Below are 15697 nucleotides of genomic sequence, written 5' to 3' on the forward strand. Positions count from 1 at the left end.
ATATTGTGACTCAGATTGGGCATCCTGTTGCTTTTCTAGAAAATCACTAACTGGGTTTGGGATCTTTCTTGGGTTCTTTTTGATTTCTTGGAAAATAAAAAAGTAGTTTATAGTCTCTAAATCTTTTGCTGAGACAGCGTATAGAGTCATGACTGCAAAAATTTGTGAATTACTTTGGATTACATCAATTTTATGATATTTATAGGTTCCAGTTAATTATCTAGTTTAGCTCTATTGTGTTAACAAGACAACTCTCCAAATTGCAGCTAATCTGATTTTCAATGAGAAGACCAAACACATCGATATTGACTGTCGTATTATGCGAGAACAACTTTAGAAAGAGTTTTTATCTACTCCTCATGTATCAAGTCAAGACCAGATAGTAGACCTGTTTACTAAACATTTGTTTAGTGCCTTACACCAGCATTTTTGCTCCAAGTTGTCTTTAGTATCTCCTGCAGCTCCAACTTGAAGGGGGAGGAGTATAGAAAACATAGAAATATATTATAATTTTTTGTTAATTAATGTTATTTAGTTATGTTTCTGGACTGATAAGATTACTTTGTATTTTATAAGGATCATCTTGTAATTATATTTTTTAGCTCATGCTTTGCACGTGAACTTATTTTGTATAAATACCAAGTTAGCTTTATATACAGATCACTGATTCTCAATATATCAAAAGTATTTTCAGTCTTTTTCTCTCTGAACATAATCATTATCCGTACTCGCTTGCAATCTTAGTGTGGTGGTTAATATATTAAAGTATATTTGAGATGTTTTAAGTTCTACTCCCCTAATATCCTATCCCCTTATAACTTTAGCAAAAAAAAAAAAAAAAACATTACCCATTTATTAGTTTATATCTTTATTTTTCCTCATCCTATCCAAACACAATGTTAATGGGATAGACTAAAACTTTATAGTATAATATAAAATATAGAGAACAAGCAAGGTGCGAGGGTTGGAGAGAAAGCCAAGAGGGAAAGGAGAGGGAAAGCAAGAGTTATTGTTTGGAATAATGCTTCATGCGGTCGAGTTCCTTTGCCTTTGGATAGTGGAGTCTACTCTCCTTGGCTTGTGTAGTTTGATTTTGATTTTTCGATGAGTCTTTGTGTGTTTTCTTTTTTATATATTGTTTTTTTAGAGTTTTAAATGGAGATTGTTATTTTATTATTGGAGAGGATGTCAATCGATAATTCATTCGGTATTGGAGTTTGTTGGCTCTATTTAACTGTCCATATGACTATCCTAGAGTAAAAAGGTCATGGGTTGGTTTGTTTGTCTAATGACTGTTTAGTGATGACTCATAGCAACTGTGGTGGGACTTTGACATTTGCCCTTGTATGGTTCTGGGCTTGTGTTTTGATGGTACCACTATTCATCTTTGTGTGTTGATATTTTGATTGATTTTCTTCTTTCATGCATGATAAATGTGGCTGCTTTTACTGTTTTCAGAGCTCCATTTCTTGCATGGTGACACTAATTTTCTGGTGTTCTCGGTAGGATTGCAATGACTTTTTTAAGAATAGGCCTTCGTGGTTTTCGGCTATCGGTTTGTTGGGCTTCTTGCTTGTATACTTCTCTCTTTTAAGAGTTGTGTGTTTTGGGCCATTTGTTATTTTGACTATTTCTTAGATTCTGCACTGTTAACCGTTGGACTTCTCGATACAGCCTTTCCAGTTTGGAAAAAAAAAAAATCTAGACCTTCTGATAAAAAACTCCTAATTAATAATAACAAGCAGATTTAATTATTAATTAAATAATCATTATTTATTTTCAACGCTCCACGACATCCATTACCTTATCCGAGTGTCCCCTTCTCTTATCTATGAGGTTCGCTTTCAAGAACAGAATGGAAGAAGCGCCTTCTAGAAGAAACCCACCCGAGAAGAGAGAAAAGTATCCATTCTTCAGATAGAGAGAGAGAGAGAGAGAGAGAGAGAGAGAGCAATTTGATCGTTTTGGTTTGAGTGCTGTAGGAGATGTACATAGCTTCTATGAGAAAGTCCTTCAAAGACTCTCTCAAACTGCTCGAAGCTGATATCCAACATGCTAATACACTGTAAGTGTCAATCTATTTGGGAATTTTGGGTTTTTGAAGCTTTGTTGTCATCATGCGTTTCATATTTGTTATGGGATTGAAAAAAAAAATACTTTTTGAGGTTTTGTTATCGCAATTATTATTAGGCTCTTGAACGTGAATGCTAAAGTATTTTTTTTTTTTTTTTAAATTTTCTTTTTGTTGCTGTTTTGGATTGTTTGATTGTTCCATTTCCTTTTTCTTCCTTATTTCTGGTGTTAGATTACGTTTTATGCTCAGCATCATATGAAGGAGCCCCTTCAGGTCGTCACTAAATTTCCCAAACGAACTTTTATTTTCTCCTCTCTCTCTCTCTCTCTCTCTCTCTCTCTCTCTCTCTCTCTCTCTCTCTCTTTCTCACGCGCACACACACTCAGACACAGACACACACGCACACATGCTTCTAAAAGGGATGGTGTTCTGTTCAAAATTTTAAGATGAAAAGTTCATCATTTGTACATTTCGTAAATCGTCATGGACTAGTTCGTGCTACTTTATAAATTTTTAAGCTTTATTTCATACTGCTGTATCTTCCCTTACTTGAAATTGCATTCAAATATCTTCTGATTGGTTTGCCTTTGGTGGCTTGCGTTTGCTTGAGCAATTAGCAGCATTTGCTCTTGTATGTCCCTTCCTCTTTCTCTCTCTTTTTTGGTTGGAGAGATAAGGAAGGGGAGGGGGGGGAGGGGTTGGAGAGTGGGGCATTGCTAGTGTCTATTTCTTGATACGTTTTCCACTTGACTTATCTGAATTATGAATTCCACTTGGATGTGCTTTTATGAATTTGCTTGAATGATTAACCGATATTTGCTTAATGAAAGAGAGAAGGAAAAGAAGAAGAGGCTATATTAGTATAGAACTGTTATTACTATTATATATATATATATATATATATATATATATATATATTTTTTTTTTTTTTTTTTTTTCTTGGAATACTTCTGTGGTAAGAGGTTTCCTTTAAATTTCTCGATAAATGCCGACTAGGGGCTGTGGGGCTGATAGGATGGGATGTAATGTAAAACTTTATTCTTTTCTTCTTTTAGTCTCCGTAGTGCTATCTGCAGCTTATGCTGTAGTTTAGTCATGATTATTTGTTATTTTTAAGTATTACAGGATAAAAGTATGTTCTTTGGAAAAATTGCGGAATTGATATTCAAGTGTTTAGGCTGGCTTAAACTTGCATAAGCTTTAGTGTCGATTACAGTCCAAATTTAGTTCATGATACTTATCATGCAATGTCATGTTCAGGGCGTCAGATTTTCCAAGGGACTATGATGGTGCCTGCGTTCAGATGAGAATGTCATATAGCCCAGCTGCCCATCTGTTTCTTTTTCTAGTTCAGTGGACAGACTGCCACCTTGCAGGCGCTCTTGGATTGCTAAGAATACTAATTTATAAGGTTTATATCTCTTTGTATATAGAGCACATAAACATGTGCACTTAATCCTTTTATGATGTCACTGAACAAATGATGGATAAGGCTTAGTGATTTTTATGATGCCTTAGGTTTATGTGGATGGCACGACCACAATGTCTACTCATGAAAGAAAAGCGAGCATTAGGGAGTTCTATGGTAAATAGCTGCCTTCTGAATAAGTTTATTATTTGTTTACCCATTTCCTCTTCTTAGTCTTTTATCTAAATATCCTATATTCTTTTTGTGGCCAGCGGTTATTTATCCCTCTTTGTTGCAACTTCAGAGAGGCGTCACTGATACAGAGGATAAGCAACAGAAGGCAGCATGCATGGAAAGGTTCCGAAGAAGAGATGATGAAGAATGTAGGCAACATACAGATGCTGACATTGAAAGGGAAGAGGAGTGTGGAATATGCTTGGAGATGAATAGTAAGATTGTACTGCCTAACTGCAACCATGCCATGTGCTTGAAATGTTACCGGGAATGGTACATTCTCTTTCTCTCTCTATATGACAATCTTCTTTTTGTCTTTGGAATGCTGATGACACTCTGCTTCTTTTTATTGTGGGTTGCATATATTTTTCAATGTAAACTCTGTCATAATAAATCCATTTCCAATAGAAAAAAGGTGTCTTTCCTAATGATAGAATGGAAATTAAATGACGGTGAATTTCTTTGTTGAGCTACTGCTCCTTGATCATTATATTGATGGCCCAAATTCACATCTTCAGCTAAAATCATTGAGTTGCTATTGATCACCCAAACACACCATAAGGATTATTTCACTTGGGCCCTATCAGGAATCTAATTATTATTAACCTGTAGAACCATGTATGAATGTAGTGTGATGTATATACTTTTATTTGAACTTGTTTATTTTGTACTAGTGTTTATCTTATTAATTTTGACATGTATGATGAATGTATTCTTCTGATGCTTGAGAGTGATGGCACTAGTCAATAAGAAGAAACAAGTGGTATCATGGCTAGTTTTGGCTGTGTTTAGACATTTTCGTTATCGAACTTGACACTAGTTAAATGAGTTTGGCTGCTTTTGCATAATTTCAAATGTGGTATATTGCTTCTGTAGCTTTCGTTATTTGTGTGCTCTTTGGGCAATCTTTTGGAACCCATTCTAAAATTTTTCGTTGCCACTACATTCATGATGTGTGATCATTTTTTTACTGTAGTTTCTCCATTTGAAGTATGGAATAGATTTGTCTGTCTGCTGTGGTCCCATATTTTGGGAAATTTAACTTATTTAGGAGAGTTTTTTTCAGAGATTTGCTTTTTTATCTTGCCCTATACATGGCTGCATGTAGTTAAGCCTTGCTTGTTTTTTTTTTTTTTTCTTTTTTTTTGGGGAGGGGGGGGGGGGGTGGTGTGACTCCCTGTCTTCTTTAAAGAGAGTGAAGTGAGCCATTAGCTCTGGGGAAAAAAGCAAGAGAAAGGGAAGAAGCGGGGTAGAGGAGTGGTATTTTTACTGCCTCCTTCCTGCTTGCTTGTACGTGTGCATACATATTATGTTGGGGAGGTTGGGGAAAAGGGAGTTCTTTTTTTTCTTTAAAAATTTCTTTATCTCATTGTTGTTGGGGGACACCTGGATTTAATCCCATTCTGATGATCATCATGGACCTGTCATAGGAGTTGGGGTCATGATCAGTGGATGATTCTTGCAAGTCTTGCTGTTGGGCAGGTTATTTGGTGGACGCAAGTGGAATAATTAACTCTTTAAGCAGAATCCTTGAAGAGAGAGTTTATGTTAATCTAGATTTTTGGTTGTACGTGTGTAATTTAAGATTTAATCAAGTATAGCATTGGAAATCCTAGATTTCATTGAAGATGGATTCAGTTTGGTATTTGAGGAACATAAACAATTGAGTCTTTGGCTGCTTGTCTTCTGCATCCATCTCTGCAACTTTTCTTTTTGAGTAATGACTTTGGATTGGTCATATTTGGCCCTTGGCAGTAAAATGCCTGATGAGGCAGAATGTTTTGTTTTATGAAACATTATCAGTCCATGAGTGTCATATGAAACATTTCCTTTGCTGATTTCTGGTAGGTTTTCTAGATATTTTCTTTGTTACTGATGATGGTAAAGATATGTTGCTATGGTTGCAGGCGGACAAGGTCACAGTCGTGCCCCTTCTGCCGAGATAGTCTGAAGAGAGTGAATTCTGGTGATCTCTGGGTGTTGACCGACAGAAGGGATATCGTAGACATGGCGACAGTAATGAGGGAGAATCACAGAAGGCTTTTTATGTACATAGATAAGTTGCCGCTGATTGTTCCAGATTCCCTATACAATTACGATTCTCACCTTCGATAGCCGTCATCTTCCATGGTGTTTAAATCAATAGTTTTGAAGATAATCCCAAAAGAACAAATGCAAAAGGAAGTGCTCTGGAGTGGAGGAGTAATTTTCTTCTCTTTTGTTTCCATTACATAATTTCCACTGAACATGATTTGCAAATTGCAATTTCAGTGTTTTCTTCCCACCTCCGGTCAGAAGAATCTGACCGAGTTATTTAGTGAGTTGGCAAGGGGAGGTTTAGATTATAGATATGGAGATGGGATTCATAAATTGTATCTATAGCACTACTGTACATTCTTGTATAGAAAGGCTTTTATTTTCTCCTCTCTTTCAAAGTCAAAGTGCAACTTTAGCTGGTAGAGGGAACGAGTTTAATTTCGAATTTAATCGAATGACTTTTAACAATTAATTAATTCTTACTTTAAGGTATCTTTTATTATTTTATAATTGAAAAAAATCATTTAATTTTTTTTTTTATAAAAAAAAATCCAAATTAAACTTTTAAATTTTATAACACTTCAAATTTGAGTTTCTAAATTAGTCTATCATTTCATGTACGAACCAAAACCATTATAATCAATAGATTTTCGTTTCAATAGGGAGTGAACTGTGCGACGTCGTGTTTGTAGAAATGGCTACCACTCCAGAACCACATGGACGGTGATAAAGCGATTAAAATACAGATGATCACGTGCGCGTTGGGACACTGAATTATTGTCATTTTTTGAACAATTTGGCTTTCATGGCTGGTGCCTCCCTCCTTCCTCCCAGTTTTAAGCCACACTCATAGGGAAAGAAATCTTTCTCTCACAGTACAAAACAGAAGATAAACAGAAAAACAAGAGAGAGAAGGAAGAAGAAGAAGAAGAAGAGGAAGACATTGGGAAAATGGGCAAAGGAGGAGAGATGAGAGAGAACAAGCATGAGCATCAGGAGGAGGAGGGAGTAATGGCTACAGACTTCTTCTGGTCGTATACAGATGAGCCTCATGCTTCCAGGAGAAAACAGATCCTCTCTCAATACCCTCAAATCAAGGAACTCTTTGGCCCTGACCCCTTGGCTTTCCTCAAGGTTTTTTTTTTTCTCTCTCTCTCTCTCCCTTTCTCCATTTTCTGTTTTTTTTTTTTTTTTTTAATTATTATTTGGTTTAGATCTGAGATAATGTGGGTGAGTTTTATTGGCTTGATTTGGATGGTTGATGTGATTTTCCCATTTCTGCGAAGCAGAAAATTTTCTTATCTGTTATGTCATTTGATTATATACTCCAATTTGTTGTGATCCTTTTCTTTCTCCATAGCTTTTTATGGAGATTCTGCCATTTGCTGATTGGATAGTGGCGTTTGTTGTTTAGTATAGATTTGTTTAAAGTTAAATTGTTCACTAATGCTTGTGTTGTGCTTCAGTTCATTTTTATTCATTTTCCAATATGTCCTGATGATGTCTCGTAACTTCAGAATCAAGCATTACATTTTTGTCAATGTCTACAAGCTAGCATTAACCAACTTCATTTTTTCGGATTTATAGACTCTGCAGTAGTTCACTCTGTAGTCTCTCTCTCTCTCTCTTCTTTTCCCATCTTGTAAATGGTCAATTGAAATATTTATCAGTCTCTTGATCTTGATGAAGAATAGATCCATTGCAATGGATTTCTTAATTGAAAAACATATTAATTTGACTTGTTCTCTACTACAGTTAGGAGCAAGAGAACTAAGACTTTTTTCCCCTTACTTGAATTACTTGTTCTGCATGAAAGATTAATCTAGTTCCCGTAACTGAGAAGTGGGCAATAATGTGCAGAAGGCCTAGATTTTTTTCTGATTGGACTGGAGTTTGTTTTTTACATTGAATTGAACTGCATCCTATTAACTTCAGTTTGACAGGAAATTCAAGCTTAAATCTTTTCTTCACATGTATGCACATTCCTTATGTTTATGAGATATCAAAAATGAATGCATTCACGCATTTATTTCCTCCTTTTTCCTTATGAGAACAAGAAAATATTTCTGGTTCTATACCTTACAATGCCTTCTACAGTTCTACTCATTTCCTTGTGTAGATTGGTTTAACAGGTTCTACGCTCAAATTGTACCAAGTACATTAATAAATATTGCTATTATTGATTTTCAGTTTCATGTTGTGCAAAAAGATCTTCAAAATAAATGAGAAATCATAATTAATGATGACCACTATTTTGACTATTAATGCAGAAATCATAATCTAGGGCAATCTGTTGTATTTGACTTCTTGTGTTATTGAAATTGTGCATTTTCTTTTCATTGTATGGTTCATGGTCTCAAACTTTTTGGTGTTTCAGGTTACAGTGGTGGTTTTGCTTCAGCTTTGGACAGCCACATTACTTCATGATGCTGGCTGGCTTAAGATATTGGCCATAGCCTATTGCTTTGGCTCTTTTCTCAACCACAATCTTTTCTTAGCCATCCATGAACTAAGTCACAATCTTGCTTTCTCAAGGCCTGTATGCAACCGGTGGCTTGGGATTTTTGCTAACCTACCCATCGGTGTACCCATGTCCGTAACCTTCCAAAAGTATCATCTTGAACACCATCGCTTCCAAGGAGTAGATGGGATTGATATGGACATACCAAGCAATGTTGAAGGCCATCTCGTGACGAATGTTGTTGCAAAATCTATATGGGTCATCTTCCAACTCTTCTTCTATGCACTGAGGCCTCTGTTTCTCAAACCTAAGCCCCCTGGCTATTGGGAATTCATCAACGTTTTTGTTCAGATAGCTCTGGATGCGGCCATGGTTTATCTTTGGGGCTGGAGATCTTTTGCTTATTTGATCCTTTCCACATTTGTTGGAGGTGGGATGCACCCCATGGCTGGCCATTTCATCTCAGAACATTATGTCTTCAAGCCAGAGCAAGAAACTTATTCCTATTATGGGCCGTTGAATTTTCTGACTTGGCATGTGGGGTACCACAATGAGCACCATGATTTCCCAAGGATCCCTGGTAGCAAGCTATACAAGGTGAAGGAAATTGCACCAGAATATTATGAAGGCTTAGACTGCTACAAATCATGGAGCCAAGTCATATATATGTATATTATGGACAGAACAGTTGGGCCCTACAGCCGAATGAAGAGAAAGGTGTCAACTGCCACTAAGAAATCTGAATAGTTGCTTCCCATCTTTGTCTTTTAGTTTTAGTTTTTTCCCTCATCCTCTTGTTGTCAATGGGATACTAAAAACAATCTACAGTCTGTAAAAATTTTGAATTTTTTTAATTATAGTTTTTAACATTTGAGTTGTTATTATTCCTCACTTACAATTTATGTTATGCTCCCAAAATATAAAAAGAAAACAAAATGTTACCAATGAATTTTAGTTTAATGTGAAATTTTGAGTTTGAATTTCAATTAAAATATATAAAAAAAAAACACAGAATGCATGTAATAGTATATTTTAGTTTCTCTTATTTAGTTATTGGTTTTGGTAAATATAAGAGCATGCTTGTATTCTAATTATTGGAGAGTGGACATGGCTCCTTTTTCAAGTTGTTTGGGGCTGTAGAGAACAAAAATTTGATAATATATTACTTCAAAACATAAGTACAGAGTTACTAACAAATGACAAACATAAAATTATTTAATTTAATAATAACATGGACCAAATCCGAAAAATTTAAATATATTTATAATCACTATAAGTCGTTTTTCTCTAAAATAATATAAGAATTAGTTTTGACACCTTAATGTTGAGTTGCTGTGGTGTAGTGGTTATCACGTCAGTCTTACACACTGAAGGTCCCCAGTTCGATCCTGGGCAGCAACACTTCATAAGATTTTATTTTTTAATTCTTTTACTTGTTGAGTTCCAAAGTCATGGATTTCGGAAACTCAGTTTTTATTGGTCAAATAAAAATGTGCTTTGATATTGTTTCCTTTCACTTAAATTGAGTCAAAATGCAGATGCTATTAGCCAATTCACTTGTGAAAAAAGAAATAATATTTTGAAAAACAATTACAAAAAGGATGAAAAATATAATTGTTGTTCACATATGCAAGTTCTTTTAATGAAAGTTTATTTTTCTAATTTTTTTAAATTTAATTAACTTTAATACAGCAACTTTACATTATTTTTGCATTATTCTCATTTCAACCAAGAAGTTTAAAAAAATGAAAGATAAAACTTTATGTTCACAAGCAATTTCATATTTCATTATTTCATGCGAAGACTTGATGATTTAGAGATAAACAAGAGAAGACGTTGGCAAGACCTTATCAACGTTTGGAATCAAGTTTGAATAAAATAGATAAAAAGATTTTAAGTTATTTTGTTCTTTGGGGAAAACAAAAAAGAATAATGTGTACAACGTTTGTGTCAATCGTTTCCTTTTCTTCTCTTTCTTGCTAATACATTTTCTCATGTTGGGGAGGAGGATGACGGAAAAATTTTCATGTGCATAAACTCGTGGATCAGTTCACATATTGACACTTGGCCTCCTACTTTTGTCCACGAAGAAACTCTCTCATTTGCATGTGAATCTCTGCCTTTACTACCATGCGCATTTTCTTCGAATCCTCCCAGAGTAAACCACTCCACTCTCGAGCAAAGTCACAAGCAGCCTCGAAGACGTCCTGACGGGTGATGAGATGTAATATGAGAATCTAAACAGGCATTAGCAAATTGACAGCCAAAATAAGATGCTTTACTTACCCTAGAGGGGAATTCATCATAGAAATGTGCTGGGGTCATCTCAACCCTGTTTAGATCTGATTCCCAGAGTCTTATCTGCATAGAAGGATAGAATTCATTTCGAAATATCACAAAATCAACCGTACGAAAGAATGTGATGTTATATATCAATGCACATTCAAACTCGTATACAATGTCAGGAGATAATATTTCAGTTGAAGAATATTTGAACATAGAAGATCATTATTACCTGATCTGTGACATTTTCAGGAACAGTAGGTATTCTCTCTGCAACACGAGGGTGAGCATTCTGCTGAAGAAAAGAAATTATCTGGAAAAAGGAGGTTAAAGAATAAATTGAAGCATGATGGTTTTCAAAATGGGAAATAAGAAACAAACAAGAGTACAAAATGTTAGATTCCCAATATTTCAGGACCTAAAAGCATCCTCAAAAGGCCTTTTGGCAAACAGAAAGCTCAGTTGATAAGAGTAGTATGGATAAAACTGCTATCTGTAAATTTCACACTTATTATGAGTTTGGGCTTAAGTACTTGTTGATCCGGGTTATACATTCAGCAAAATAATCTACTTTTGACCTGCTGGGCCTGTCCATCCTAAATAACGCTCACCTGCTCTGCTGTGATGCCATTTTCAAAAGCATTATACAAGCTTTCTTTTGTTATTGCTCCAACAATAAGGTTTGGAAGTTGATACTCAACCCTGCATATAGAAGCAGAAAGCATTACTTTCACAAGCTAATAACAGACAAAACCATGAGCAGTGATAGTACTAAAAGAAAGTAAACATTAATTAAGACTACTTGTCAGATTGACAAGTAAATTCAAACAAGTAGCATTTTCTTTTAAAGGTGGGTAGCAGGGCATACCTTGAGAAAAGACGCAGAATTTCACAATGCAGCTTAGATGTTGAATAAGCATACATTCTAAAGTTTGTTTCCACCACAACAAATCCCTGAAAAGAAAAGGAAAAACCAAATAATATCATGTAGCAAAACTCTTGTCTCCCCCTGATAAGGCCGTTTCTAGTACTGTGTCTAGTCTATCCCAACCTAAGATGTAATGCCCACCCAGCAGAATGCCCAATTTTTCAACCCAGAGAGGGAAACTTATTTTCTTTGGTAGAATGATTAAATTCTAATTATTTCACATTAATCGTATATTCAAATGTTGAAGTCATAGTGTGGTAGGCAGTACATGCTACAACAATGACCACGAAATAGATGCAAACCAAAATGATTAAAGAACAAAATAACTATAATCCAATGAATAGGTCTAAAAGCCAGACATTTAATTTCTATATAGACTTTAGATTTAGCACACCTGTTTCCTAGATGATGAATCTGTCAAGCTCACTGAAAGATTGGTAGCTAGTTTAGTAGGTATAAACCAACTCTCTTTCCTGCCCTGCAAACAAACACTTTAGTAAGAATTGAAGCTCAATAATAGTTCTCAACTAAGAGGACAGTAGCAATAAAACCTAGAAGATAACAGATAGATAACCTGCTGAAGTTTAACCAGTCCCAAGTCTGCAAGATCCTTTATCATATGCCTCTCGATCTCAGTCAATGTATTCATATTATATGCCTATATCATGAAGTAAAGAATTTAGAACATAATAAGACCTTGAGAACAGTTCAGAAATGCACCAAAGAAACAGTTCTCCACACCAGATTTAGTTAGACAAGTGTTTATTGTGAGCAGCAAGTGATCATCATTAGAACTATTTAAAACTAAAAAAAATTACATTCAATACCTCGCCAGTAATATGAAAACTTAGCTCTAGCAGAAAGGAAATCAGATCTGCTGAATCTATATCACGTTCCTGGAACAAAAGTAAAAAATCTTAATTGAGGATAGAAAACATGCTAGAATTTTAAATAAACCAAAAGAAGCAAATCTCTGAGCTTGGCTTATTCATTGTTATACAAGCTTGCTGGCAACTTGAGATACTAACATAGGCTAGAACCTAGAAGGCTAAGGCATAGGTGAGACCGTGTGGTTTGAGTGCTTCAATAGTCCCCCACCCCCCAATTCTCATTACAATTATAATCACCATCACTACTGAAGTTCAGAGAAAATACTAAACATGTAAGCAGTGTGTCAATTCTTAGTTCCTTCACTACAACAAAAACAATCAAACATAAAAATATTCACAAATCATTTGAAGATTTGTTGACAACAGATGAATGAGTGGACATTTCTTTGCATCTTAAACTTAGAGATACAATATAAAGGATAAGGAATTAAGATATTTAATTCATACTTTCTAGAACAATTAGGAAATTTAGGTTTCTATTATTTAGGAATTCCATTGCTGTTACGGATATTTAAAAAGTTTAGTAGGTTTCGAGTATCCTAGTTAGTATATTGGTCCGGTATTTTCCCATTCGAGGTTCCCAAACTAGTAATAGTAGGATTACTTATTATTCTAGAGTTACCTATGTAATTGTTTAGGAATTCTTTTTAGAGTTTTATTATAGAAACATTAAGAATTAATAATTTTGCAAGCTTTGTTTCATCTTCAAGTGTATCCTATTGGCTCTACATCACTTAGTACTGTGGAATATATATTCTTTCATGCACCAAGGGTAGAAAAATGAGTGATGTCAAAGAATCGTCTTTAAAAAGTTAAAAGAAGTGATTACCATGCAAACCTTCCTACCCTAGGCTATGAGGCTTGATGAACATCTAACAATGTAATCACAGTTCCTGAAGCTAAAGTAGAGCACAGGTTTGCTAGCCCCACAAGTTCAAGTCAGATGGATTTAACACACAGAATCAGACTTGGTCATCCTATATTGCCCAATCAAGCAACTCAATACACTTTAGTTGAGTGATCACAAGAGCTTGGTCATCAATTGTCATTGACGTTTGAAGAAATGGTTATGGTATGAAATTAAGGATAAGAAAATATTCAAAAGACATTAAAAGACCTCTTACGAAAGATAGATACATTTGCCCATAATATGAAAGTCCAAGTTCTATCTAAATGATCAAATGCCACAAACACAATGTTTATTTATAGAAGTTTTTGTTTTAAACCTTAATTTTAAAAGTTCTTCATGCATTGACTTGGGAGTTCAACCTTCTCATTTTCATAAATATAAGGATATACAAGTAAGAGTTCACTTATGATAATAGAAATTACCAGAACTTGGTGGTCTATTAACCACACAAAATAACTTAATTGGTCCATACCTCAGAGTTAGAAATATATTCTCTGATGATGTACCACAATTGAGCATTTGTATCCATCAGCTGTGCTCACAGATTCAACAGAAATTTCAAATTCCAGTAATAAACACTACAAATTGCAAAGTGCAAATTGCTTATGAACATGATGCACACCAAAAACTGGAAACCACTCTCAGTTAATCGCGGAGCTTCTTTATCCCTAAAGATAACGGCACAATGCAGCATGTCAGAGATATCAGGTTCAAAACTAAAGGTGTATATTTGCAGTTAGAAATAATACCTTTGACTCAAAAGACCCCTCTGGAAAATTTTCATCATAGAAGAGCTGAAGTTAGTTGGTTTTTCTGCTTGGGTTGAGTTTATAAGTTGCAGCAAGAAACACTGGTTTAACACAATCAAAATCCATAAGGGAGCAGTCTAGTCATAAAATCAATCAATTGCCATGAGGAAAAAGAGGTGATATCATTTCACATCTTAGTAGTTGCCATAATAAATAAGCACTACCGGATGCTTTTCATAAATACAAATGTGCAAATGAGACCGATAATGAAAATACATAGATGAAGTTCAAACCTCCCATTGTCCAAGGGCATACGCCTCAAGTTCCTCCGAGCTTGAGAGTCTTGCAACAATATTCGGAGGCATTGGTTCCCTCGGCAAAACTTCACTGCAACATCAAATATTTGAATTTTTAGCACCATTAATAAGATAAGGCTATGAATTAAAACACAAAATCTACAAAATCTCCAGCAATCTGATGCCACCAATCAAAGGATAATGCATGTAAGATATTTATCCATGTCTATTCATTAGGTTGCTATTACATTGCCATCTGATTTCAGTCGAATTTCTAAGCATAAAATAGAAGTAACAGATAACCTTCCACATAAGTTCGTCCATGGAATACATAAAGCAAAGTGGGTTATCCTATTCTTCTTTTCTTCTTTGACAATCCCTACCAGAGAACTAAATTTCCAGCTAAAAAGTACAACAGGAAACCATACAAGCGAATGTAAAAACTTACCGATCTGTCAAATGCTTCCGGAGGTTAATCTGAAATGTTGTATTTAATTTGTAACTGCTTTCCTTTTTCCTTCAAATTGAATAGTGTGAACAAAAAAAATTCAGAAAAGAGCAGAGAATTATAGTCCTACTTAAATCAGCTTTCAAATAGAAAGATGCATAGAAAAGAAAGATACCTATCAACTGTTTCAGAAAAAATTCTCAACTGAATCAAGCGATCAACAGCGACTCTGTGCTTGGAGGATCCATCAGTAAGCACCCACTCCTCGAGCATCTTCGCCGATACTGGACCATCTATATACAGCATTTCCAGCACATACTTCTTCGCCAATGGCGGTAATGACCTGAAAGCAAACTCAACAAAACAATATTTCAGCAACTAAACTAACAAAAAGCAGATAATAACTGCTATGCAAGAACAAGAGAACCTGAGAATGGCTTGGCAAATGAAGGGATTAGTGTAGAGCTTGTCGAGTTTCATGGTGGGCAGAGACGCCACCATGTCCATGAAATTCTTCGCAATGATTCTCACCTGAGGCATCTTTACTCCAGGGAATTTCAAATTGATTTTTCGGTTCTTCCTAGGGTTTTTGATAGATGAATTCAAAATGGCTGTTAAATTGCTGTGACAGTGAGTGTGAAGTTCATAATTGTGAGGACGTTTTAGAGTTCAGTTCTGCCTCTAGTTTGATCGATGTAGGGCTTCGTGCAAGAAGCACTGAAGCCTATTTTTTTCACTTTTTTATTTAGAGACAGGAAAGGTAATGCTAGCGCTACGGACGCGTTTAACTTCCATGAGCAGTGGGCTTTTTGCCAATTTAAAGTTAAAAATAAAAAAAATTATTAATTCAAAATTAAAAATAAAATATTTATGACTGCGAAATACAGTAAAAAAAATATAGCCGCGCCGATTTATTTTTATTATTATTTTTAATTATTTATATATTATAATAAAATATTTATATTATATTAATTTAATA

The 15697-nt window shown here is 35.0% G+C and overlaps 3 protein-coding genes and 1 non-coding gene across 5 annotated transcripts; 3 read left to right on the forward strand and 1 right to left on the reverse strand.

Moving 5' to 3' along the window:
- The first annotated feature begins 1816 nt into the window (after positions 1-1816).
- Positions 1817-6151, forward strand: LOC110605396 (E3 ubiquitin-protein ligase AIRP2). 2 transcript variants are annotated; one of them, XM_021743964.2, is made up of 5 exons: positions 1817-2065; positions 3335-3485; positions 3593-3659; positions 3755-3989; positions 5604-5735. In XM_021743964.2, coding segments are annotated over exons 1-5 (534 nt in total). In that variant the 5' UTR covers positions 1817-1985; the 3' UTR covers positions 5605-5735. The 2 variants fall into 2 exon arrangements, with proteins under 2 accessions (XP_021599656.1, XP_021599655.1); XM_021743963.2 differs by having other exon boundaries at positions 1820-2065; positions 5624-6151.
- A 240-nt stretch (positions 6152-6391) lies between these two features.
- On the forward strand, positions 6392-9095 carry LOC110605395 (sphingolipid delta(4)-desaturase DES1-like). Its single transcript, XM_021743962.2, has 2 exons — positions 6392-6887; positions 8131-9095. Exons 1-2 carry the CDS (start codon positions 6705-6707, stop codon positions 8959-8961), a joined length of 1014 nt encoding a protein of 337 aa, XP_021599654.1. The 5' UTR covers positions 6392-6704; the 3' UTR covers positions 8962-9095.
- A 447-nt stretch (positions 9096-9542) lies between these two features.
- Positions 9543-9615, forward strand: TRNAV-UAC. Its single transcript has one exon. It is a non-coding gene; the product is annotated as a tRNA-Val (tRNA).
- Positions 9616-10070: 455 nt separating this feature from the next.
- On the reverse strand, positions 10071-15486 carry LOC110605606 (general transcription and DNA repair factor IIH subunit TFB2). The gene is made up of 15 exons (XM_021744237.2): positions 15146-15486; positions 14894-15061; positions 14719-14787; positions 14268-14361; positions 13975-14075; positions 13848-13893; positions 13698-13757; positions 12253-12321; positions 12000-12083; positions 11820-11903; positions 11366-11451; positions 11109-11199; positions 10730-10810; positions 10501-10575; positions 10071-10421 (listed from the first exon to the last, which is right to left on the reverse strand). Exons 1-15 carry the CDS (start codon positions 15256-15258, stop codon positions 10287-10289), a joined length of 1356 nt encoding a protein of 451 aa, XP_021599929.1. The 5' UTR covers positions 15259-15486; the 3' UTR covers positions 10071-10286.
- Between the last annotated feature and the right edge of the window lie 211 nt (positions 15487-15697).

The sequence above is a fragment of the Manihot esculenta genome, chromosome 17, assembly GCF_001659605.2.
Source record: "Manihot esculenta cultivar AM560-2 chromosome 17, M.esculenta_v8, whole genome shotgun sequence".
Classification (NCBI taxonomy): domain Eukaryota; kingdom Viridiplantae; phylum Streptophyta; class Magnoliopsida; order Malpighiales; family Euphorbiaceae; genus Manihot; species Manihot esculenta.